This window comes from Dermacentor andersoni, chromosome 1, assembly GCF_023375885.2.
Source record: "Dermacentor andersoni chromosome 1, qqDerAnde1_hic_scaffold, whole genome shotgun sequence".
Taxonomy (NCBI): Eukaryota; Metazoa; Arthropoda; class Arachnida; order Ixodida; family Ixodidae; genus Dermacentor; species Dermacentor andersoni.
In genome coordinates, this window is record NC_092814.1 from 98,857,378 (window position 1) to 98,881,803 (window position 24,426).

General features: G+C 45.9%; 1 protein-coding gene across 2 annotated transcripts in view; it reads left to right on the top strand.

The window, feature by feature from the left end:
• Nucleotides 1-23,981, top strand: part of LOC126545385 (tyrosine aminotransferase-like) — a 97,011-nt gene extending 73,030 nt beyond the window's left edge. For both annotated transcript variants that reach the window (XM_050193225.3, XM_050193224.2), the window contains exons 2-12: nt 4,839-5,097; nt 5,798-5,865; nt 12,949-13,107; nt 19,073-19,264; nt 19,866-19,948; nt 20,750-20,819; nt 21,373-21,432; nt 22,369-22,437; nt 22,546-22,629; nt 22,725-22,823; nt 23,551-23,981. In XM_050193225.3, the coding sequence (XP_050049182.1) occupies nt 4,860-5,097; nt 5,798-5,865; nt 12,949-13,107; nt 19,073-19,264; nt 19,866-19,948; nt 20,750-20,819; nt 21,373-21,432; nt 22,369-22,437; nt 22,546-22,629; nt 22,725-22,823; nt 23,551-23,736 (1,308 nt within the window). In that variant the 5' untranslated portion in view covers nt 4,839-4,859 and the 3' untranslated portion in view covers nt 23,737-23,981. The remainder of the gene's footprint in view (nt 1-4,838; nt 5,098-5,797; nt 5,866-12,948; nt 13,108-19,072; nt 19,265-19,865; nt 19,949-20,749; nt 20,820-21,372; nt 21,433-22,368; nt 22,438-22,545; nt 22,630-22,724; nt 22,824-23,550) is intronic.
• Nucleotides 23,982-24,426: the final 445 nt, after the last annotated feature.

A 24,426-nucleotide genomic window follows, 5' to 3' on the forward strand; every position in this document is an offset into this window, starting at 1 on the left:
TAGAGTCCTCATGGTGGCCAATTTCAATACCATTTTTTTTCTTAAAATACCTACATTAGATTGAAAGATGCAGAGCATTCGCGAGAAACTGGAGACGAAAAGGGGGGGGGGGGGAGGTTCGTGTCGACGCGACGTGTAGAGGGACGGACATCGACCACCACCGGAGGGTAGCTATATACGGCTTCGCTGTAAAACTGTCTCACAACGCCAGGACATCACCTCTCTAAATAAGGCAATAAAAGGGGCTAGTTGGTGCACGTTCAAGATTACGCTGCGCTGAGTTTTACATTGGCAAAAAAATAACACAGAACGGAACAAGAACGCGGATGGACGAAGCGCAAACAATCAACTCTTCATTTTTGTTAGGGGACACGTTAATATGCAAAGCGAAAAGGGGGATGGGGGGAGGGCGGACACTGATAAGTCATGCGACAACGCGATAGCCAGAACCACAGAGCTCAATTGCGCCAATTCCGTCCTGAGAACTTGATTTCAGCCTCTGTAAGCGTGATAGCGGGAGTGCTTACGCACTGGTCTCTTTGTTTTCGGACTGAGAGTTTCCCATACTTCTTCCGTTTTTGTTTTCGCTCTTCCGATAGCTGTGGTCTCGTGGTCTTATCTAGCAGAGGCGAGCACTTACACTGTTTACAATGGGTCGCCAAGTTTCTAGGCGCTGTTATGAGCTGACACGTGTGCTTATGTTCCTTTAAGCTGTAATTTAAACAGCGTCCGATCTGACCGATGTACATTTTTCCGCACGTGAGTGGAATGTGATACACGACACGGCACTTGATTTCTACGTAGTTGATCATATGTTTGGTCTAACACGCTTCTTTGTTTAAAAAAACACTGAACACGGTGATTACATGCATGAACAAAAGGACGGTATTTCTATAGGTTCCTGCATTGCTGCCATACTTTCTGACTTGTTTTTAAGTGTTGGTGATGGAAAGCTGGCAAGTACGTTGCAGGCGACTGACATAATCTGCTGGTTTAGTTCTATAGACGATTATTTAGTTCGGTTGAAGCTCGAAAGAAATTAAAAAAAAATTAATTCTGGGGTTTTGCGTGCCTTAACCACGATCTAATTATGAGGCACGCAGTAGTGGGGGACTCCGGAAATTTAGACCACCTGGGATTCTTTACCGTGTACCTAAATCTAAGTACACGGGTGTCTTCGCATTTCACTCCCATCGAAATGCGGCCGCCGTGGCCGCGATTGGATGCCGCGACCTCGTCCTTAGCAGAAAGGAATGAAACATTGACTGAGGATACTATCGTCGGGATGTTGGCAAACACTCATGACGGTCTCGAGTTCACACACGTGATGCCAGTCGAAGGGCGGCTGCAATATTTTGACTTGAACCTAAGCCTAAGTGACTTCCATGCGTGCTGGTCGTACAAGACTCGAGGAGAGAAGAAAATTCTGCGGTACGACTGTTGCCGCTCTAATGTTATAAAAAGAGGCATCGCCATAGCGTGTATCCTCCATGCTGTCGCCATATCGGGCCACTACGCCGTGGGGGGAGAGCATTGAAACTAAAGTAAGCCACCTTCGAAACAGTGGGCATACCCCAGAAGTTTGCTGGCGTAAATATGCGAACAGATGCTGCCGGAAATCGGGGCATGCAGCAAAAAGCACGAAAAAGAAAAGCGAAAAGAAAAAAAACAAGGAAGCCAGTGGTTTTGCCTTACATGCACGGGCTGAAGACAGCCAAACGTCACGACGTGAAAATGCCTTTCTCACTACCACAAAAATTAACCGGCATGTGCAAGAAAGTAAACGCAGAAGCCACGCAAGAAAACACAGAAGCCTGTCAGACCAAACATATTACCAAATACGTCGAATGCAAGAGTTGTGTCGTGCATTACATTCTACTCACATACAGAAAAGTGTACATCGGTCAGACCGGACGCTGCTTAAATGACAGATTAAGGAAAAATAAGCACAGGTGTCAGCTCATAACAACGCCTAGAAACTTGGCGGGCCACTGTAAATACTGTAAGTGCTCGGTTTTGCTGTACGAGACCGCAGTTATAGGAAAAGCGGAAACAAAAACGGAAAGAGAAATATCGGAAGCTCTCGCAAGCGAAAAAGAAAGAGGCCAGTGCGTAAGCACTCCCCCTATCATGCTCACATAAGCCGAAATGGTAGTTTGCGCTTCGTCCCTCCACGTCCTTGTTCCGTTCTTTGTTATTGTTTTGCCAGTGCAAAGCTCAACACAATTTAATCATGATCACCTCTATAATTTTGCTCTGTGAGCAGCAAATGTGTGACACAGTTTTAGTAGAAGTGGTGGTGTATTTTTTCAATTATCTTATTTGCTGCGCCGATTGCATGTCCACGCTGAAAATTAGCGGTGCAGTTAATTGCCTGTAGCTACGCATTTCTTTCCTTCTTTCTTTCTTTCTTTCTTTCTTTCTTTCTTTCTCGCTCTAGGCAGCACCTCGATCATGCTAAAAAGTTTGCTGTGAACATGGTGGTACACATTTGCATGTGCTGAACGCAGGTGGACTGGCTTTCGCGCGATGTTTTAACTAAAAAAATACTTTTCAAGCACGAGCACGGCGAAACTCCTAGAGCTGGGACAGCACAACACGCTAGAGGAGCTAATAGAAGCGCAACGTATAGTGCAATACGAACGCCTCTCCAAGACGACGGCGGACAGACATATCCTAGATAAATTGGGTATCCGCTACCACACACAACACGAAGACAAACGGGACATACTCAAGGAAATAAGGGCCAAACTCACGGTACCCCCCTTACCAAAGAATATGCATCCTGTGCACCACGAGGGCAGGAGAAAAAGCAGGGCAAAAAACATGACGAAGAACTACGGAAAGAACCAGGACGCGGTCTTTGTATAGACGCTGCACGTTACAAACACAAACGCAGCTTTGTCGCAGCAGTACTTAACCACAACAGACAATGCTGCACAAGCTTGAATCTAAACACGACACGCATCGAAACGGCGGAGGAAGCGGCTATAGCGTTAGCCATAGCCCAAACCAACGCATACTATATAACCAGCGATTCCCAGACGGCAGTACGCAACTTCGTGAACGGCCGGATCTCAGCTGAGGCGCTACACATACTCATAAAAGGCAAACCAACAAGGGAAGACAGGTGCGTCCAAATCCTATGGATACCAGCCCACACCACCGACTCAACGGGAGAAGACAACCCTAACGCGGCGGCACACAACGTAGCTCGAGGACTCACTTTCCGAGCTGCGATGAACGTAGACCGCTCGACAGGGCCCTCCGAAGTATGGGAATGGGAAGACAGATTGACCAGGTTCAGCGACATCACCAACCATTACAAGATGCAAAGATGCACTTATCCTCCACCCCATCCACAACTCACTAGATCGCAAGCTGTCCAGTGGCGACAACTACAAACCAAAACCTACAAGAGCCCGATACTAATGCACGCTATTTATCCAGAAATATACACAATAGGTAGATGCAAAGTGTGTGGCACCAGAGCCACGCTACAACACATGCTATGGAAATGCCAGGAACTAATACAGGACAATGCGAGCGCAGCCCCCATCGACAGCCTCCGCGCGCGATGGCAGGCCGCGCTGCTCAGCTCAAACCTAGAAGACCAACTCTGGGCAGTCCAGCGGGCCAAGGAAGCCGCCGAGAGGCAGGAACTCTTGGCCGTAACCTCGGCGGGTGCCCCAGCCCACTAACTCGCCGGGCGCGAATCGTTCTGATTCGAAATAAAGCTTTCTCACTCACTCACTCATATTTCCCAGTACCAGCTTAACACAAAAAAAGTCGGCAGATTGCATGCCCTTTGGGAATTGATGTTATGCGAAGCAGTGTGCGGGGAGCCTACCAAGTTAACGAAACAATCAGCCCCGAGACGTAGGCGGCCGTTTCATGACCTACAGTCATGTCATAACCGGTCATGTATGTTCGTCATACTGTCTTGTCATACTATGTCAATTTTGGTACATACCAAGACGTAGGCGGTTGTTTCATGACCTACATGACACGCATGTCACGGCATTCATGTCATCACCTATCATTTATGCTCGTCATACACTCTTATCATACTATGTCATTTTTTTACATACCCATTTAACGAAACGACCATGAAAGCACCAAGACGTAGGCGGCTCTTTCACGGCCTACATGACACACATGTCATGATATTCATATCATGATCGATCATTTATGTTTGTCAAATACTCCTGTCATACTATGAAAAATTTTTGGTACATACGATGTTACCGAAACGACCATGAGAGCACCAAGACGTAGACGGACGGACGGACAGACAGACAGACAGACAGACAGACAGACAGACAGACAGACAGACAGACAGACAGACAGACAGACAGACAGACAGACAGACAGACAGACAGACAGACAGACAGACAGACAGACAGACAGACAGACAGACAGACAGACAGACAGACAGACAGACAGACATAGATAGATAGATAGATAGATAGATAGATAGATAGATAGATAGATAGATAGATAGATAGATAGATAGATAGATAGATAGATAGATAGATAGATAGATAGATAGATAGATAGATAGATAGATAGATAGATAGATAGATAGATAGATAGATACTGTCAAAGTAGCAAATATTCGCGAAGAAATGCTTCGCATTTAATACACCCAGGTATTGGAAAGATATGATGTCGGTTCACGATATGTTTCCTTAGACGCCCAACGGGCTTAAATAATAACGAAAGTTACAGGATATGCTCTGCTTCAGAGCATCTGTAGATGCGCGTTGCATCTACGAGTCTTTGATACGTAGGTTCTGCGGTGACTCACGCCACTGCTTTCCTTTTTTATCTCGCAGAACTGCAACAAGAAGGTAGGGATGAGAGTACGGACTTCGTGGAATGCTCCACCGTCACGGTTTGCTACCAACACCAACAACCCGATTCGTGGCTTTGTCGAAGACGCGGGCCTCGTTCCCAACGCCGACAAAACGCTAATTTCGCTCTCGATCGGGGACCCCACCGTGTTCGGGAACTTGGTGCCATGCGAGGAGATACTGTCGCCGATTGAGACCAGCCTTCGCAGCCTGAAGAACCACGGCTATATTCCGAGCACAGGTGAGCGATGAACACTGTTTCACATCGTGGTCCCTGTCATGTGCTGTCGGCGAATAATTCTCGCTCGTGTTCCAGTAGACGGTACCTACACGAGAACACCAAGTACACATACTTCTTCGGCTGTGAACGTTAATGTGTGCATCAACGTGCTGGTCACATTAAAACGCATGCACAAATTGCACAAACGCACAAATACGATATGTAGGACGCAAGAATATTTAGAGGAGGAGAAGTAGGAAAAGCTTTATTGATTATTCAGAGGGAAGAGGGGAATAAGGAAAAGCGTAGGGTGGGAGGGAAGCGGCTGGGTGGGGCTGAGGCCTCTTTGGACCCCCAGCCCCGGCCTGGCGAGGAGGATTTCCCAGAGGAACCTTGTGCTCACGAAAAAACAAGTACTAAGAACTGCAGCCAGCCTCGCTAGGCCACAGCTGCAACACATGCGCCTTTATGTTTAGCGCCCTTGCGCAATTGCAAAAACGCTGAAGCAGTGCGTTAAGCAGTGAAAGAGTAGTGTTTTTGTCATAGACGTTTGCACAGAATGCAGCGAAAGAAAAATGACACAAATTGAGAATCACTTTGAAGGTCTAGCTCGCCGCTTCCAGAGATGTCTCGCGATAGTACATCATTTGTTTAATTGTCTTTTCTAGCTACATTGTTGTATCGCTTATTGGAAACGAACGTGTCTTCTTTTTATGTACAGGTACACAAGCAGCCAAACAAGCCGTTGCCGAGTATTCATCCACCCATGGGCTCAACGTTAACCCACAGGTAAGATTTCTCGAAACCTCCGCCCTCCCCCTCAAGGCGTAAATATTTAAGTCGGGAGAGCGCTGACGGTAAGAGACTTCTGTTCGCTATAATCCATTGCTATCCGCTTTTTCTTTTGTCGATTCCTCACTCATGATGTATCCGCCATTAAAATGTTACGCTTTGCCCTATATCTCCTCCTTTTTCTTTTGTCGATTCCTCACTCATGATGTATCCGCCATTAAAATGTTACGCTTTGCCCTATATCTCCTCCTTTTGCTTTCGACGACTGTAGCCGGTTGCGACTGTAGCCCTTACAGAACGGTTGTCAAGTTTGAGCTTGGTCAAAATTAAGCTGACATTAGTATAGCGACAATATAAAGATTCCTATCGGCGCGAGCAGCATTTAACACATCGGCTCATCGTCAAGCACATACACAGTACTGAGGTGACATCAAGAGCAGGCGCCAGAGATCAGATTATGTGGCAGCTCACGCCCTCATTCGAGACATTTGATACGAGAAAAACGCCAGCGAGAGCTTCACACCGATATTGTATAGTTTCCGTCTCGTCATCGGTTCATCTGCGACGGCTCGAAATGAACAAAGAAGAATAAAACCAGTCGGAATATGACGCTTCTAAATCCAAACGCACGGGCACCTTTCTCGCTCCTGAACTACCGACCTTCCGTTATTGGATCTGCCATCAATTTCCTCAGCACGCGATGAGTGTGCATTTGGTTCACGATCATCTCGACTACCCGCCGAGGTTGCTCAGTGGCTGTGGTGTTCGGCTGCTGAGCACGAGGTCGCGGGATCGAATCCCGGCCACAGCGGCCGCATTCAGATGGGGGCGAAATGCGAAAACACCCGTGTACTTAGATTTAGGTGGACGTTAAAGAACCCCAGGAAGTCCAAATTTCCGGAGTCCTCCACTACGGCGTGCCTCATAATCAGGAAGTGGTTTTGGCAAGTGAAACCCCATAATTTAATCATCTCGACAATGCAACAGCTGAGACTGGTGTTCTTGCTTTTGAATAACACAGTGCGTGTTGCATTCATCTTCACGTCGTACTAGGGATCTCAGCAAATAAAACACTCTCGAAGCGACTGGTCGGATTCCTGCTCGAAAATTAGTTTTACAGAGAGGAGGAAACGATAAATAAACAGCTGGCCGATTACATGGTTCGCTCCTCCGGGCGTTTTCTGGCATGGGTAGAGAGTGTGATGCAAACTATAGTGAGCACCTCTACATGTTGGCAACGCAAACGATGAGCAGCAGAACAATTTGTCATAACATGCACAAGAGGCTTGGTGAAACAGCCTGCCTTCAAAACTTTCCGACACGATCAAGCGTCGTAAATACCAACCACATCAATTAACTCTGTGCGTCAAGGTGAAAGGCTCCCCACGAAAACAAGCGAACATGGACAGAGAGAGAAAGATAGAAAGAGCACGGAGGATAGCGTAACCAGAGGAAATTCTGGTTGGCTGCCATGAACAGAGCGATATTAAAAAATAGAGAAAGGAATAAACAAAGAAGCATAATCGGTGCACATGCCAGCAGGCAAGCAACGCAGTCATGATACGTCAATCAACTATGGCGTTAAGAAGTGGAGAAGCGCTTTTCATGCCGGCAATTCGGACGTCGGTCGGGACCAAGAGCCTAGAACGCTATGGTTTGACATCAGACGGCTGTCCAAGTTGCCGGGAGCACAGTGCAGAGCGCTTACAGGGACGCGCACCGACGAGATGCGCGATCGTCTCGTCAATGCGACAAGCCGCCGTGGCTTTGCAATCCGGCAAACATGCCATTGTTGCATTCTGCTAAAGCCAATAGTGAAATTATTATTATTATTATTATTATTATTATTATTATTATTATTATTATTATTATTATTATTATTATTATTATTATTATTATTATTATTATTATTATTATTAGTGAATGACTCAATAAGTATTCTCTCATGATGTCTCAGAATGTGATCTCAGCAACAACTTTGTCGTCAGAACGCCGACGCAGGCTAGTTACAAGGCACAAAAGATGCCCCATGTACACGGGGCATCTTGGGACTATTAAAATCAAGTGCAGCACGGACGGCTCCAAGTTACGGTGCTGACGATAACGTGACACGAGCTTGCTTGAACTTGATTACGATGCAGCTTGATAACGCACAGTCCTCGGTCTGGCAGAGGTGAAGTTTTCTGTGAAGGTCAGCAGGTGTGAGACAAATCTCCGTGCGCTGCAGTGTGCACAAGCCAAAGCACTCTGGACACGTCTTGGCCTTCCAAGGTGTGCTTCCACAGCGGCAACTGTTGTCATCGCGCATGATCACCTGATCCGTACGTACACTGCTGTCGATGTCCCGAGAATTCCTATCAAACACCTTGAACGGCTTCATTCACATAAACTTGCTTCCCTTCCTGCAGCTAGACCCCGTACGACGTTTTCCAACCGTGTCCTTGTTTTCCATCGCGTCTCTCTGTTCGCAAATTTTACTGCGGTAGCGAGACAAACCACACGTTTGCGGTGCCTGCATGTACATTGGATGCATCTTTCCATCCCTGGTGTCAAAAATAAATCCCTGCTTGCTCTCAAACAAACCGTGAAGCTTTCTTTGCATCGTGAGCTCGATGTAACTGCACGCATGCCTACATTGATAGCTCGGTCAATTCCAGTAGTCATGCAGGTGAAGTGAGCATGAAAACATATATGAAAATGCATGTCTAGCGCTCACCGTGCCTCTTGGTTGCGGTGGCCAGAAAACACAAAAGCGATACAAATAAACACTCGTTTCTCCATAGCCTACACAAGTAGAATGGACGTAACTTCTTGCCAATAGAAGGTCAACAGGTACCTGCAAAATCTGCGACGCAACCAGTGACCGCCAGTAGTGCAAAACCATCGTCGCATACCACCTGATACGCCGAGGCGCGAAAAAGCTGTATACTGAGGTTATAAATATGTGCTTTGTCAAGTAGTCCTCTTGGGGCCGTGTGTTTCGAGTCCTGTGGCACTTCTGATGATCAGACACCGTGTAGCTTTTATAATTTTGATATCTTACCTTTTTCTATTATAACTACCAACGAAATCAATCTCAGGTTGAAATTAGGATACGGAACAGTCAGTGTTAAAAACTGCGTTCTCTACGGTGTTTTATGACTGATTATTCAGACCTCCTATGTACCTACATACTATGCTGCACCTGTACATCTCGCAAAGGTTTGCTTGCGACGATGACACTTTGTACGTTAGCGAAAATAGACGGTCGTTATCTTGGTAAAGTATTGATTAACATTGCATAAGCCTAGATTAGCGCGCACACCGGTCAGTGCTCGTCTTGCAAAAGACAACCAGACTTCACGGAGGACCAAGGAACTTTGCAATCGAATATCTACAATATTTGAACACGAATGGCACTGCACGCACGCTCATAATGGGCGACAATGTGCATCTCACATTCTGAACACTTGCGTAGTGCGTCTGCAATCGCGCAAGATAGGAGGAAACGTGTGTGTATACGGGCGCGTTTTTTGGCGTCGCGCCTACAAATTCGAGATGTGCCCGGTAGCTCGAATGAACGTCGAAAGTATTGAGTACAAGGAAAAATAAAATTCATGCGAGCAAGAGAAATATAAATGGAGCTGGGCCGTAACTGTCGCCAATTTTCAACCGGCAGGCGTGATGCCCAGTGGCCTTGACAATGAGCCAGTTGCTCACGTTACCAAACTCCGCCGCCTTCGTAGCGAGCGTCGTAATCTCGACGGGCGCTGGCCGCCGCCACGCACCGCGCCGTTCGCTGCCTTCAGACGCGACGCCCCGTGGCCCCGCCTGGCACGATAAAGAGTGCTATGGTGGTGGGACGTACGCAGTGCGAAACTCGATCCGCGGCCCCTCCGCAGCACTTTCCCCGCGCACTCAGCGCCACCACGTACCGCATGGCGCGTGTTTGCGACTGACGATCGAACGAGAACGCGCACGTGCGTGTATCTGACCTACTTCAAGAGCAGTTAACATACGCACAATTTGCTATTTGCTACTACCCATGCGTGCAAAAACAAGGGTACTACGCAGGTGATGCCGGTTTGACTGCAATATAAGCGGCGTGATGATGCGCAAGTTGAAACAAGTTGGAAAATGGCCACGCCCCGATGTGACCAGCAGTAAAGTTTTGTGGGACATTCATCGCGGTAAGGCGAATGATCATTCTACGGAGAACTGAACGTAAAATGAAATGTTCACCTTCGTTTAACCATTGAACCATTAACTACTGTGCCTGAACATGGTAGGCGCCCTAGTGGTATCCTCCGCGAAAGGCAACGACGGCGTACTGTCTAGACAGCGACGGCGACGCTGCCTAGACAGTACGGGCCGACCATGCCTACAGCGATGCTCTGAGGCATGCGTACAGCGCGTACAGTGACGCCCAAAGAAGACCGCGGAAACGAACAACTTTCAACTGTGCAGCAAAGCTGCGACAATGTCAGAACTAAAATCATATACGAAAATTACCAAATAAGAGCTGATTTAGTAGCAGACAGTAAAACAGCTGAGACATCCTGGCTTTATAGAGCCATGGCATCTCAACTGCTTGACTATTTGGTACTAAATCAGCTGTTTTACTACTATGTTATTTTACTCACTGTTGGTAGCTGTAGAACAGATAGGTCTGACATAATCCAATAGAAAATTGAGCAAAATGCACTCCGGAGTGACGAAAAAGAAGCGCAAAGAACTGCACGGACGTTTCCTTCGCGCGGCGCACCCTGAAACGTGTAGAACTTTTGGTGCTTTCATATATCTCACGAAACCACAGATGAAGTTATTCAACTGAAGCCGACGAAGCTGCGCGTGGCCAGCGTGACGCAACCAACTACTGAACCAAGATATAGGATCGCAGACGTGGAAAAGCGTGCGATCAAACAGTGCGAACTTGGCAAAATGGAAGCTGGGGTTTAGCGGACCAATGAGATCAATGTGGCGAATCACACATCTGTTTCCACGCACTGCAGCGAATTGTCGCAAGAGGCGTACGTCGTTTGCTATCGCCAGCGCAGCGGAATGCACGGTCGTAAAATGTCAGCAACGAAGACCCGGGGTTGAACTTGTGGTCGAACCTGTTAGAAACAGTTCCTCCGTGAAGATCAGGTTCGGGTTCGTTTCCAAGATGTCGAAAAAAATATATCAGTTCAGTTCTGTTCTGATTCTGCTGAAAATAACAGTTCAGGTCCGGTTTTCAGTTCGGTTCCGGTTCCGTTCAACACCCTGGCCGCAACGTTAAGAGGTGAGGATGGGTGTATAGCTCCAAAATGCCGAGCTGGTTTAGGCTCTATGGCAGTTGCATAAGCTTCCGCCCCTCTGCCTTTCCGTCTTGGTACACACACGCTCCTCTTCTGAATAAACATTTGCTTGCTTGCTTGTTGTTGTTGTTGTTGTTGTTGTCGTTGTTGTTGCACTCGGCACTAGCAACAGTATATCCATGCATCAGTGCCTGGAACTGCATGTCGGTAGGCTTTGAGAACTAAGATGGGAAAGGCAGGGAGGTTAAGTGGAAGAGAAGCTTCTGGTGCTACCCCACACTGGGTCAAGTGTAAGGGGGAAAGAAAGACTGAAAGAATAGCGAAGAAAGAAAGCAAACGCGCGAAAAAAATAGGGATGGGGAAAAGTCTGAGCCTCTTTAATAAATCATTCCAACGTAAAAACTTTATTAGTGCCTTGATCAAGTTTTGGTGTGAAGACTGTAGAGGCGCGGACTACAGGATTTTCTACAGAATAAAGAATAACTTCTATCTTGCCCTTTGAACGTGCTGATCAGTAGCCCACCGAGTTACGAGAACCAAAGAGGTCCCCAATGATGCGCGCTAAGGACTAGCGTAACATCTTTGTTGCCTGTGCGGAGACACCATTCAATAGAGTTAAGGTTAAACAATTACATTCTGGGGTTATCGGTGCCAGAACCACGATCTGATTATGAGGCACCGGTAATCACAATTCTGGCCACCTGGGGTTCTTTACCGTGCACCCAATGCACGGTACACGAGCGCTTTTGCATTTCGCCCTCATCGAAATGCGGCCACCGCGGTAGAGATTGAACCGGCGACCTCGAGCTCAGCAGCGCAACGCCACAGCCACTAAGCTACCAAGGCGGGTGGATAAGGTTTTGCCATTCCCGCAGTGTTTTGCGTCAGAACCGCGGGCAACCACGGCCAATGAATTGCAAGAAATATAAAGAAAGTCAACAGACAACTTCGTATCTACCCTAAGAACTTCTTAGGGTGGATGCGAAGTTGTCTGTTGGACCACGAATCGTGGTCCATTCGAGGATAGAGAGGTCGCATTTATGGCTACAGTTTAGTGACAAAGTGGCTCGGGCGAATAAAACGTTATATATACATATATATATATATATATATATATATATATATATATATATATATATATATATATAGCAGGGTGGGAAAGGTAGGGAGGTCAACCAGACTAGCGTCCGGTTTGCTACCCTACACTGGGGGCAGGGGAAAGGAGGAATATACATAGCAGAATAGGGAGCGAGTGAGCACTGCACGCACATAGTCGGACGCACAGCAGGACTACAAGCGGTCACAGAGGCCGGTGCTGCTCAAAACCTGCAATAGTGCACGAATAACTTTCTACACCATTGATGGATGGAGCCAGGGTCCAAGAATTTTCGTTTCGAATAATGTCCTAGTCTCCACTCGGCATAGTGTAGTCTGTTAAAGAGATGCACAGGATGTCATATTTGACGGGAGGAGCACAACAGGTGTTCGACAGTTTCTTCGGACCCACAAGCGTCGCACGTTGGTGTATCGGCAATTCCAACAAGGAAAGAATTAATTAATATAAATGTCATAAATTCTAGCAACCGGTATGTCGGTTGTTTGTCACTTGCGCAACAAACGACATTCTTGCTTGACCACAAGCAGATGTCAGATCAGCAATGTCTTACCCACTTCGTTTTCTTTATGTTTGGACGCGAAATGGTAAAAATTGCTTCGAAGCCAGTTTAGCACTGATGCAACGGTTCAAACAGGTTGCAAAGCAAAAGTCGCGATTATTAAAGCCTTCTCATCCGTTTCGCAGGACGTTATTCTGACCTGCGGCTGCTCACAAGCACTAGAGATGTGCGTCACCGTCCTCGCAAACAGCGGACAAAATATCCTGATGCCAAGGCCAGGATTTTCCGTCTACAAGACACATGCAGAGTCCATTGGGATCAAGGTCAAGTTCTACAATTTATTGGTAAGAATAACCGAAGAATGAGAAGTGTTTTCCAAACGGGTGTTCATCGTTTAAAGTGGGAAAATTTAATTGCACAACACTTAAACAACTTGCTCAACATGAGTCGGCAGGCTCGTTGGTTAGACATTACTTTTGACTGCAACGCATGAAGATCAACATACACAAAACGGTTTCAAGTTATACGTCTTGTGCCCATTATATTCTAAGCGCTTTACTGCAAAGTGTATTAAGTAGAGTACAGTCGCCAGATAATCCGACCACTCAGGACCAAATTCACAAAGCTTTTCGTTCGTAAGTGTTCTTTGCCATTGGCCGGCCGCCTTCGCTAAGTGAATGTCCAGCGTTAAGATTGACTGGAATTTGCCCTTACGAACAATTGCAGCATAAGAACTTTCTGTGCATACGGGCCCACTTATTTGGACAGGTCGGAATGTCTGTGAACGCGAATAGTGCCTGTGAGAATATTTACCTCTTCCTAAACTTCTACATCAAATGCAATACGTCTCCAGCTTAAGGTTGAAGAACGGCTGTGAAGCTCACAAATAAAAACCAGTTTTAAGCAGTCACCTGAAGTCGACGATTACGAGCAGCACTATTGTATATGCCAATTGTTTTCACGCCAAGAAAGCCTTTTGGACATGTGAGTTACGTGACATGTACAGCAGATGTTCCACCTGCCGAGCGTACCGTGTTGACACGGTACGTTATTGTGCATTTCTTGATTTGTTTCTGCTTTGTGCTATAACACTAAGTGCGGGAAACCAGAGCCAACAACGTGAAGCGTCGTGCAAAAAAAAAAAAAAAGAAAAAAACGAACCATACTTGGCAAAAGCAATCCGTCTTCCCGACACCGCAATGCTTCATGATTCAAGCAGTCCATTCATATTGTACCATTTTTTTAACGGCCGCGGCGGCCGCATTTCGATGGGGGCGAAATGCAAGAACGCCCGTGTCCCGTGCATTGGGGGGCACGTTAAAGGTCCCTTGGTGGTCAAAATTAATTCGGAGTCGCCCACTACGGCGTGCCTCATAATTGGATAGTGGTTTTGGCACGTAAAACCCCATAATTCAATTTAATTCAGTTTTATATGCCGTTCTGCCACAGAATGTTATCGTATTAATAAAGTTTCAATATAATATGTCAAACAATATTTCGTAAGCATGATGCGGTAGAACATTTAGCCCAACTGAGTGGAAGTGCAGAGCAGCGCTGCGATCAGGCAGGCTGGCGACAGAGCCCTTTCAGTGGTACAGCGCGGAAGTAGCAAAGGTTATGTTACAGTTGCCAACTACAGCGCCTGGCCCGGACGGCATAACAAATGCAATGTTAAAGATTTTATTTCAAGAAGCTCCACGTGAGCTTCTGAAGTTGCTAAACTACTCTGTTAGTAACGCATGGATTCCACAAGAATGGAAGATCGCCAAAATTATTCCGTTACTTAAAAATCAAGGGGTAGGGTATACTATCGACAACATCAGACCAATTGCGTTGACATCAAACATATATGTGAAACTTATTGAAAGAATATATATTGAAAGAGTGCTTCTCGGACATATAATAGAGTTTATTGACGACAATCGATTGTTGAGTCCGTGTCAAATTGGATTTCGATCTGGCTATTCAATATGGCACGCGCATGTAGACCTTGAAAGTCGCATTAACATCGCCAGACAGAAAAAACAATACGCGGCTCTAGTTACCTTAGATATATGTAAAGCCTATGACAGCATTGAACATACAATGTTAACGAATCGGTTACAGAGTCATTGATTTACAGGCTATATTGTAGCATGGGTGCATGAATTTTTAAAAGACAGGGATTTCTATTGTTTTCGAATCGGCTTTTCTTCCAGTAAATATAAGCAAACAAGAGGTGTGCCTCAGGGATCGGTACTTTCACCAGTATTATTTAATATTTTACTGAGCAGAATCCCCGTTCACCCAGGTGTCAGTACATACGTTTATGCTGATGGCATTGCCTTTTTTGGTATGGCTAGCGACATATACTCTCTTTACGAAATACTGCAGTCGTATCTAAGGGAACTGGAAGGCTGGCTGGATAGCTTACAATTAAACCTGAATGCTAATAAGTGTGCTATCCTTGTTTTTCCCGTTAAAGACCCAGTATACATATCGCTTAACTATCATCTCGAAGATATCCCGCAAGTAGAGTCACTAAAATATCTTGGAGTTATTTACAACGGAAATCTTAACTGGCGGCCGCATATTGAATATATTGCGACAAAAGGAGCTCGTTCAATGGGCATATTGCGCAAGTTGAGCAACCGAAGAACAGGTATGCGCAGAAAATCCCTCTTGATGGTATATAAGATGTATGTTCGTCCGGTGTTAGAATATGGATGCGTTTTATTCTCAGGTGTTCCAGCATACAAGCTTCGGCCGCTAGTTTTGTTGTAACGAGAGGCGCTACGTCTGTGCTTAGGCCTCCCAAAATACGTTTCGAATGCCGTATTATATCTGGAGGCAAGAATCCCACCCATAGTATGCCGATTTCACTTCTGACCGTTTAGAATTTCTTAAGGCTGTATGAATCCCTATTAAACCGCCTTCAAATTATTTTCCTCTCTGATCCAGAATTATTTTTTCCTATTCATTAGATTATAATTGTGCAAACATTACTTGAACCACTAAATGTACAAATTCGCGAGGTGCTTCATGATAATACGCATTCAAATTACCCACAGATCAGGTTCGATGACATTTTTCCAAACCACGCGAAACTACTCCCTTACGGCATCTTAAACGCCAAGTTGCAAGACCACCTAAGCACACTATAAACAAACGTTATCATTGCAACAGATGCCTCACAGTGCGAGGAAAAAGCTGGCATTGGAATATTTTGTCCTGCACTCGAATGGTCTTTTTCATTAAGGTTGCCTGATTTTGTGCCTATTTTTCTGGCCGAGTTGTTAGCAGTAATCCTAGCTTTACGTAAATTAGACCCAATGATTACAACGGCTGCCATTCTGACTTACTCCCTTTCTGTATGCTCTTGCCTTACCGCTACTAATGAGTCACCCATGCTAAAACTCTTCCACTTACTAGTTCCAGCCCATGTGCAATGTGTTCATTTGATTTGGGTGCCAGGGCATAAAGGTTTGTTTTTTAATGAAACTGCTGATTCACTGGCAAATGCATCACTATCCGGCCCTGTTCTTCCTATTCTACCAGTGACAGCACAGATCACGGCGGCAAGATTTCGGATGCGATCAATAAGATTAGCCTTATCAAACCCACATTTGACTGCTTCTCCAGAGTATAAGCACCTGGCATTTCCCTGGCATAGCGAATCCTGTGACACAAAGATGCTTGAGGTCTGCCTCACCAAATTACGCTGCCGCATACCCTCGCTGAATTTCTATTTACACAGGTCGGGTTTGGTTCCCTCCCTCTCTGTTCTTTTTGTAATGAGGAAGAGACGATACACCACTTTCTTCTATCTTGTCGCCGCTTTACTGCGGTGAGAAAAAGATGGTTGGAAATACCTTTTCGAAGAATTGGCCTGGACTTGACAGAACCTGCAATTCTTTCGTTCGGAGCGTCCACTTTGGGATTCAGCCACAGGGATGCATGCTTCGCTGTCCGAACATTCCTTACAGAATCTAAACGAATGCCGTGCTAAATTTCTTTCTTTTTGTTTTTACTTTTAAATTAATTATTACTCATTCAATATGACCGTCCTGATCTTATTTAACAGGTAATTCTGCGCTATTCAATGCTATTTCAATAGCTATTAGGAAATTTATGCTCCATAACAATTTCGAATAATCCACCCATTTCTTGGCCAATCCCCCATCGTGGGTAGGAGCCACACGCACCACAGGCTACAACAACAACAACAACAGCAACAACAGCGCCTACTATTAATTCCTTACGGGCATACATTGAGCAGCATTGTACGCATAAATGTATTCGTCATCACAATGCGTTGGCGGGCTAGTTGGTGCGAATCCATGAATACTTTGTTTAGCGCAAAACGACAGAGACAAGAAAGACGACAGGACGCTATGTCCTGTCGTCTTTCTTGTCTCTGTCGTTTTGCGCTAAACAAAGTATTCATGTATTCGTCATCCGAGTGTTCATACTAAACTAAGCTGATCCCATGGAAACTGTTGCGTTTCAACAAAGCCTTTCAGGCACTTCGAGCCAAAGAAGAAAAGAAAAAGAAAACCAAGGACACTGGAGTGCAGCACTGCTATAGTGCTGTGCTCGAGGCATGTTTCGAGATATTCGCCCCCGTTGTATTGTTCCACAGTGCGAAAGGAATGCCGTTCGGGGAAAAATATTAAGTATAACGCATATGCATTCAGCCTCAAGTTTGTGAACGGATATCTCCCAATTGACGCTACCCTCGGGATGCACGTAACTGGACACGCCTCGAACACTGACTGGCTTCAATTATGCAATTACAACCTGTTTCCTAAAGTAATTTTAATAGAAAAGTTGAATCGTTCGCAGCTTAGATTCCCGGAGTCGATGGCTGCATTTCAATAAGCGTGGAATGATCGAGTGCCGAGATTCCAGTACACGTTAGAGCAACTCGGGTTTTCAAATTTGATCCGGAGCGCCCAACTACCGCGTTGCTCATAACCAAACTGTGCCCTTGAGAAGTGAGACCAGACGCATTCATGCATTTGTCAAGTTTAGGTCATTAACAAGTTAAGTGATTATAACACAATTTTTTTTTTTACTTTCGCAGGGCGTGAATAATGTGTCGCTGAAAAAATTATTCATCTCCACTACACTGTCTTTACCAATTACTTTAAAACGTCCTTGCTGAACCAGATGCTGGTATAATCAACAAATGAAAATTGGAAGAAACACAAAGAGAAACACAAAATTTGCTTACACTCGTGAAATATTCTTTTAAGACTTAATTTGCATTTATTTGGTATCAAAGGGCTGATGATTAACGCAGAAAACGAAGGTCAATGTATGCCTTTTGAATATCGTGCGCAATGCGGAACCCCGCTACTTCAGCGTAAAGTCAAGTATTTCAATGTAATTTCGCCTGTTTGGGTCGTTTTTCTATACGGAAAACTTTTTTTTCAGAACTTGCGAAGTTGAGTCTTCTGTCACTTTAGAATGCAATGTACTGCTTACTTGTTTATAACCCAGCAAACCCTCCCAAAATGCATTACATCATGCGGCATAACTTAATGGTGTTGGCGCCACTGGTATTGGTTTTGGCGCTTTTTTCTGCCTTACCAAGTCTGTGCTCACGACAACACAGACCATTTTGGTATTCGAGAAGCGTAATTTGCATATGCAGCTTAAAATGATTTCACTTGTATTAGTGAATTACCCTTCTACAATGCCAAAAAAACACCCCTCTTAGCACGATAAGACGCTTGGTAAGCCAGAAAAGGCGCAAAAACGAAAGACCGGTGGCGACGCCGCCTTGAAGCTCCCGCACCAGCTCGCCGTGAGGTTATGGATTTAGGCGGCGTCTGTTATGGCCTGGTCAATCCTTTATCGGTAAACGTGAACTACGTTGAATTCTGATTACGAGCTAAGGACTGAAGAAATGAAAGCTTCAGGAGCTTTTACTGAGATAACGCGGTCCAAGTACGAAAAAAACAACAACTTTGAAATCAATGACGTCACACTGACGTACCGGCGTTCGGGTTCCGGTGGAAACAAAACAAAACAAAAAAAAACTTCGGCCTTCTTTTTTCTCCGCAAATAATCAACGTATTATCCAAAATTAACGACAATCGCAATTTTAAAGAATACCTTATCAGTCTAAACTGAGTTGGTGCTTTTTAGTGTCCCTTTAGTTTTTTTTTCTTTTTAGTCAGTTAAGCACATCGTAAAACAACCTTCATCGCATTCGTGAGAGACAATCCCCGTGGGGCAGTGTGCAATACCGTCTTGGCCGAACCTCGGCTCTACAGGTACCGATCTTGTTTGCCGAAAGTTGACCCACCTAACCGTTCGCAGCCCGACAGAAGCTGGGCAGTGGACCTCGTGCACCTCGAGTCCCAGATTGACGCGAACACCGCAGCGATCGTGGTCAACAACCCGAGCAATCCGTGCGGCAGTGTCTATTCCAAAGAACACCTCAAGGACATCCTGGCTGTGGCTGCGAGAAATTATGTACCCGTCATCGCCGACGAGATATATGAGCACTTTGTAAGTAACACTCCTAGTTTGGACAAAGCCAGCACGTTGTTGCATATCGTTGATTGTTCTGCTACCTGCAGATAATTGTTCTTGTTTTGTCATTTCTCCATGCATTTTACCTTAATTATTTACTCACTTCCTCAATAAATGTTATTGTGCACGCAACTTCGTCCCTGCGGTAAATGTCTCGCACGCTGGTGCGTTTTTTTTCCTCACTCTTTCTTTGTTTATTGCTTGCCGAAAAAAAGTTGGTGAAAACTAAAGCATATTTATTCCATCCAGTCCTTAATAACTTTTTTTTAATTGCATCGTTTCATTGCTGGAGATGAGGGGGAAAATGATTTTCAACAACCTTTTTCCTGTGGGTATAAGCAATGTATATGCCGCATTACAGATAGCTCCAACCAGTTTTTCCGTGGAAGGTCAGTGATGGTTAGGGATCACCGCTTGTCGCGCGTCCCCTTGGCATTAGAGTACGCGGTCATATAAGTAAAACAAAACGGCACTCTTACATCTGTTCCGCGCATGAGTCCATCAAAAGTTGCGAATAAATCAGAATTTGGCTAAACCGATCAGTGGCGTCTATGTGTATTTTTTTTTTCTTTCGCAGGTTTTCGAAGGCCAGCAGTACCACCCAATGGGATCCCTAAGTGAAGATGTGCCCATTTTATCTTGCAGTGGCCTCACAAAGAGGTAATGCAATGACTTTGGCTGTCGTAATGAGCATACTCAGAAGATGATGGGAATTAGAGAACATAAAATAAAATGAGATTCTTTTTACATGTTCGCTCTCTAAGATAATCGCTGATCCCTAATATGTATGTACGAACGTGTTATTTTATGCACTGAAATACTGGACCAATTGGACAATCGTCCACTATCAGAACTCAAAGCTTTAGGTCAGTACTCCCAAAGAACATCCGCACTGAAGGCCTTACTCGCGCTACTAAGGTTCCTGCGTTCTATAGGCCTTCGGGATAGATTTCAAGAACGCCACCCCCTACCGCTCTATAGCGTACGCGGTTTGTTTGTGCTCGTCTCTTACTCTTACCCCCACTCCACTCTCTTTCTCTTTTTGTCCCCCTACTCCTTCCCCCCGTGCAGGGTAGTCAACCGGAACTACCCCTGGTTGACTTTCTTGCCTATCTATGCATCCCTCTCTCTCTCTCTCTCTCTCTCTCTCTCTCTCTCTCTCTCTCTTATGCACTGAAATGCAACTTGAAGATAGCGTTATACATTGGGTGTACGCGAAAAACTTCTAGGGACCAACACCTTCTGGTACGTGTTCACTCAGATTGGCGTATGTAGCTGGCAAAGAATAAGAAAGACCACATGAAAATGAGATTTTAAACAAAGTACGTCGTGGGATGAGGGTTGGGGGGAGGCTGAGGGGGAGGGAATATTACACAACAGGTTGAATGCTGCGTAAAGCAGAGAAAGAGCTCCAACGTGGAAGAAATTAAGAGCAAAAACGTTTTCTCTCTCGTTGTGTAGATTCCTGGTTCCTGGCTGGCGAACAGGTTGGATCGTAATCCACGATAGACACGACGTGTTCGCGCATGGGGTGAGCCTGTGTGCCCCTCACAAGGGCGCTTTCTCCTTTTCAGAACCGTATTGTTACAGGTGCCATGATAGCAACTTTTTGCGTTGACGCCACAGTTTGGTGAGTTGCTCACCGATTTTTGCCCGTTTAAAACGTGAACACCAAGGTTGGGGCTTCGAGTCATTTCCTTTCGCTAAACATGTAGCTCCGGTCTACAGTTCAAGTGTTTCCATTCGGCTGTCAAACCTATATAGCTCTCTAACAGCGGAACTTTTGAAGGACGCATTTACAGCGCTGTGCTAACACTTCATATGAACGCAGCGTACCGACTAAGGACAAGATACGCAAGATGGGCACAAAGTTACTTTTCCCATATCGTCACCTGGTGTGGGGCGCTCGCGCTCACAGCCCGAAAATTAGGTGTGCAGCGCTGAAATCAAACACCGCAGCTCAGTGATATAAAGATTCAGAGACCGCATGATGAGGTTGGCATGCGGGCATGTACGCGTACACTTGGAAATTCGCTCCAGTAATCTGAGTTTGTTCTTTACTTGTTCTTATTTCCGGTTTACAGGTGAAGCAAGGGCTGCAGTCGTTGAGCCAAAAAATAATGGGAGGCAACGCCCTTATCCAGGTAAAAATTCAGTATGTGAAGTGAATGAATGGTCAATCACGAAGAATAGAAATAATAAATAAAAAAGAAGGAACTAGGCCCATAGGGGTGCTGGAAAAGCACTGAATGACACCAGTGTCACCCAGCGACACTCAGTTGTCGGCTTAGGCTCCTCTGGCCTTGTTGAAACCCTTGGTTTCAGGGATACCAGGGGGAAAGTGAACATGACCGGCAATAGAGATTAGTAAAGGCTCACTCACACTAGGCCGACCCGACACCGGTTTCGGTCGGCCAACTGTCAGCAACAGCGTTTTTTCCTTCGTGTCGGCGCCTCTGTCAAACTGTGCCGACGCCGACAATATGCCGACGGTCGGCGGAGAGCTCGGCGTCGGTACAGCCTGACAGAGGCGCCGACACGAAGGTAGAAAACGCTGTCGCCGACAGTCGGCAGACCGAAATGGTTGTCGGGTCGGCCTAGTGTGAGTGAGCCTTAAAAGGCAATTGGAGGTTTGGTGGCAGAAAAGTAGGCAGACCACAAACAACGGAGGCGTACAAAAACAAAGTTTTCGGTAGTGGTTCAGAAAGTTTGATGCTGGGAATTCTTTGCGGGCGTGTATTTTTTTTTCTTTCAGAAAGATAGGTAGGACACTAGGCAAAATTAAAACAATAACTTGGTGGCAAACATGACGCGGCAAACAGAGCAGACCCACAAAACTACTTAGATGCACTGAGTCTGCAAGCACCGAGAAACGAAAAATTACAAAAGAATGTGCAAGACAGAGGCATGTAACTGGATTCGTAAGGATGCATGGTCACTACTAAGAAAGCAAAACAAAATAACAAATCAGAGGTGCCCGAAAACTAGTATCTTACTAGACAGTCCCCCCTATAGATTCCCCTAACGTGATGTACTTTGCCCTCACAACAACCGTTCTCTCTCTCTCTATCTCTCTTCAGGGAGCGCTCCCTTCCATTTTGAAGAACACGCCGAAGAAATTTTACGAGGAGACTATTTCCGCAGTGCAAGTAAGGAACCTAAATGGCGTGCCGAACCGACTTGAACGCACTGTCGCGTCACCTTACTCGTATTTCTTAACATTCTTCCTTCTCTCCCCGTCTTCTTATTCCTCGCAGAAAAACGCCGAGAATGCGTACAAAGCGTTATCAACTATTCCAGGATTGCGCCCAATTATGCCGCAGGGCGCCATGTACTTGATGGTGAGTGGCAACGCCGGACGCGAGCCTCTCCGCTAGAGAGGGCGCAATGGTCAGTTTTGACGACAGCGATCCCTGGCTTCTTCTGTAACTCGCAGGTTGGCCTCGAGATTAGCAAATTCCCCGAGTACGACAGCGACGCCGAATTCGTCAAGGCCCTCTTCGCGGAGGAATCCGTCTTTTGCCTGCCAGGACGGGTACGTCACGGAGCATGTCGGCAGCACCATTCTGGTCAGGGCCTCCGGTTTTAGAAAGCGCCGGACTCTCATGCGTAAACAAAGATAGCAAGTATACGTGGAAAGAGATGTGAAACAAGTTTCTGGCGGCGGCATTCGGCGAGCCTGCCTGCGGCGTCGTTCAGATAGGCAGCTCGCTCCAGACTGCCTCCAGACAGCCCCAGGCAAAGCGCGCTATCGTGCGTCTCACGTAGCACCCTAGACAGAGCGGAGCCACTAGGGGCCCCCGTGGCTGCGTTATCTGCGGCGGGCGCGGCCGCGTGCACGGAGTTTTAGCGCTACAGTGTATTAGAATTTTGCATCTCAACAACAGAAATGAGCATGGCAGAACATGGCTCGAGCAACTCCTCCGTTGGGGAATTCAGAAATTAAGGCTGTAAGTTTCTTTTTTTTTTTCAAATTCCAGTACGAACTCCACTGCACCCGCTTGTGTGAGCACGACTTTGAGTTGTGTTTTCCGACTGTACCTAAGAAGAAAGGAAGAGTTTTAAGTGCTGCGTACCGGCAATTATCACAGCGGCGTTACTATAACGGGATATTATTTGCGACGCGCGCCATTCACTTCACGAATTTGCCCGACTGCGCATTCAGTAGTACTAGCCCGCAGATATTACAGGAGTATTTGTCCTAGTTAGGGTTCCCATTAATCAATCGCTGACCGTAACAAACGCCCACTTTACTTTTGCAGTGTTTCCACTATCCGAACTACTTCCGCATCGTACTCACGGTGCCAGAAGATATGATGCTCGAGGCCATCGACCGAATTGCGGCGTTCTGCAAGGCCCACTACATTGACGAGAACAGGCTCGTGCAACAAAGCGAAAACAACCTTGTAATAGGTGGCACACCGATCGCCATGGAGGCCCGAGGATAATATGTACAGAGAAGTGGAAACGATGTTGTGCAAAACTGTTGCTCTGCGGCGGAAGGCAGCGCGTGCAGCAAGGCATCTGTTTACATCAACAGGATGAATGTCCGCATTTATGTATATAACATAGGAAGCTTCCACAAAAGTGTCACCAGGCGTGCCTAAGCGCGAAACGAGAATACTGGCACTAAACTTCTAACTACTGCGAAACTGTTTTTAATGACTAATAAATTCTACGTTTAAAAAAAAAACCAAGTTCTCATAATATTACTGCGCAAACGCAGCCGCTCTCCACATCCACATGCCTTTTCAATAAGTACGGACAGCGTCTATATTTTGAAAACACCGAGAAAGGTCATTCATGCAAATCAGTGGGAGAATGTCGGCGAGCAAGCAGCTGACCGCCGACCTATAGGAACAGGTAAGAAAGGAGTAACTGGAATGCAATATCCTTGATGTGTAAGGCTCGATCGTCGCTACACGTACTTTTCCTGAGAACGTGGCTCGCATCCATGCACGACGTGAGCGCGCGCACTCATTTACTAGTAGTCTCACGTGCACATTTTCGTTTTTTTTTTCATCTTATATGTACGACAAGAAATGAAACCGATGGGCCCGATTTTTATTAGTCATATCAGAAGAAGCCAACAAACAATAGTGCGTTGGCTTCTTATGATAACACTATATATATATATA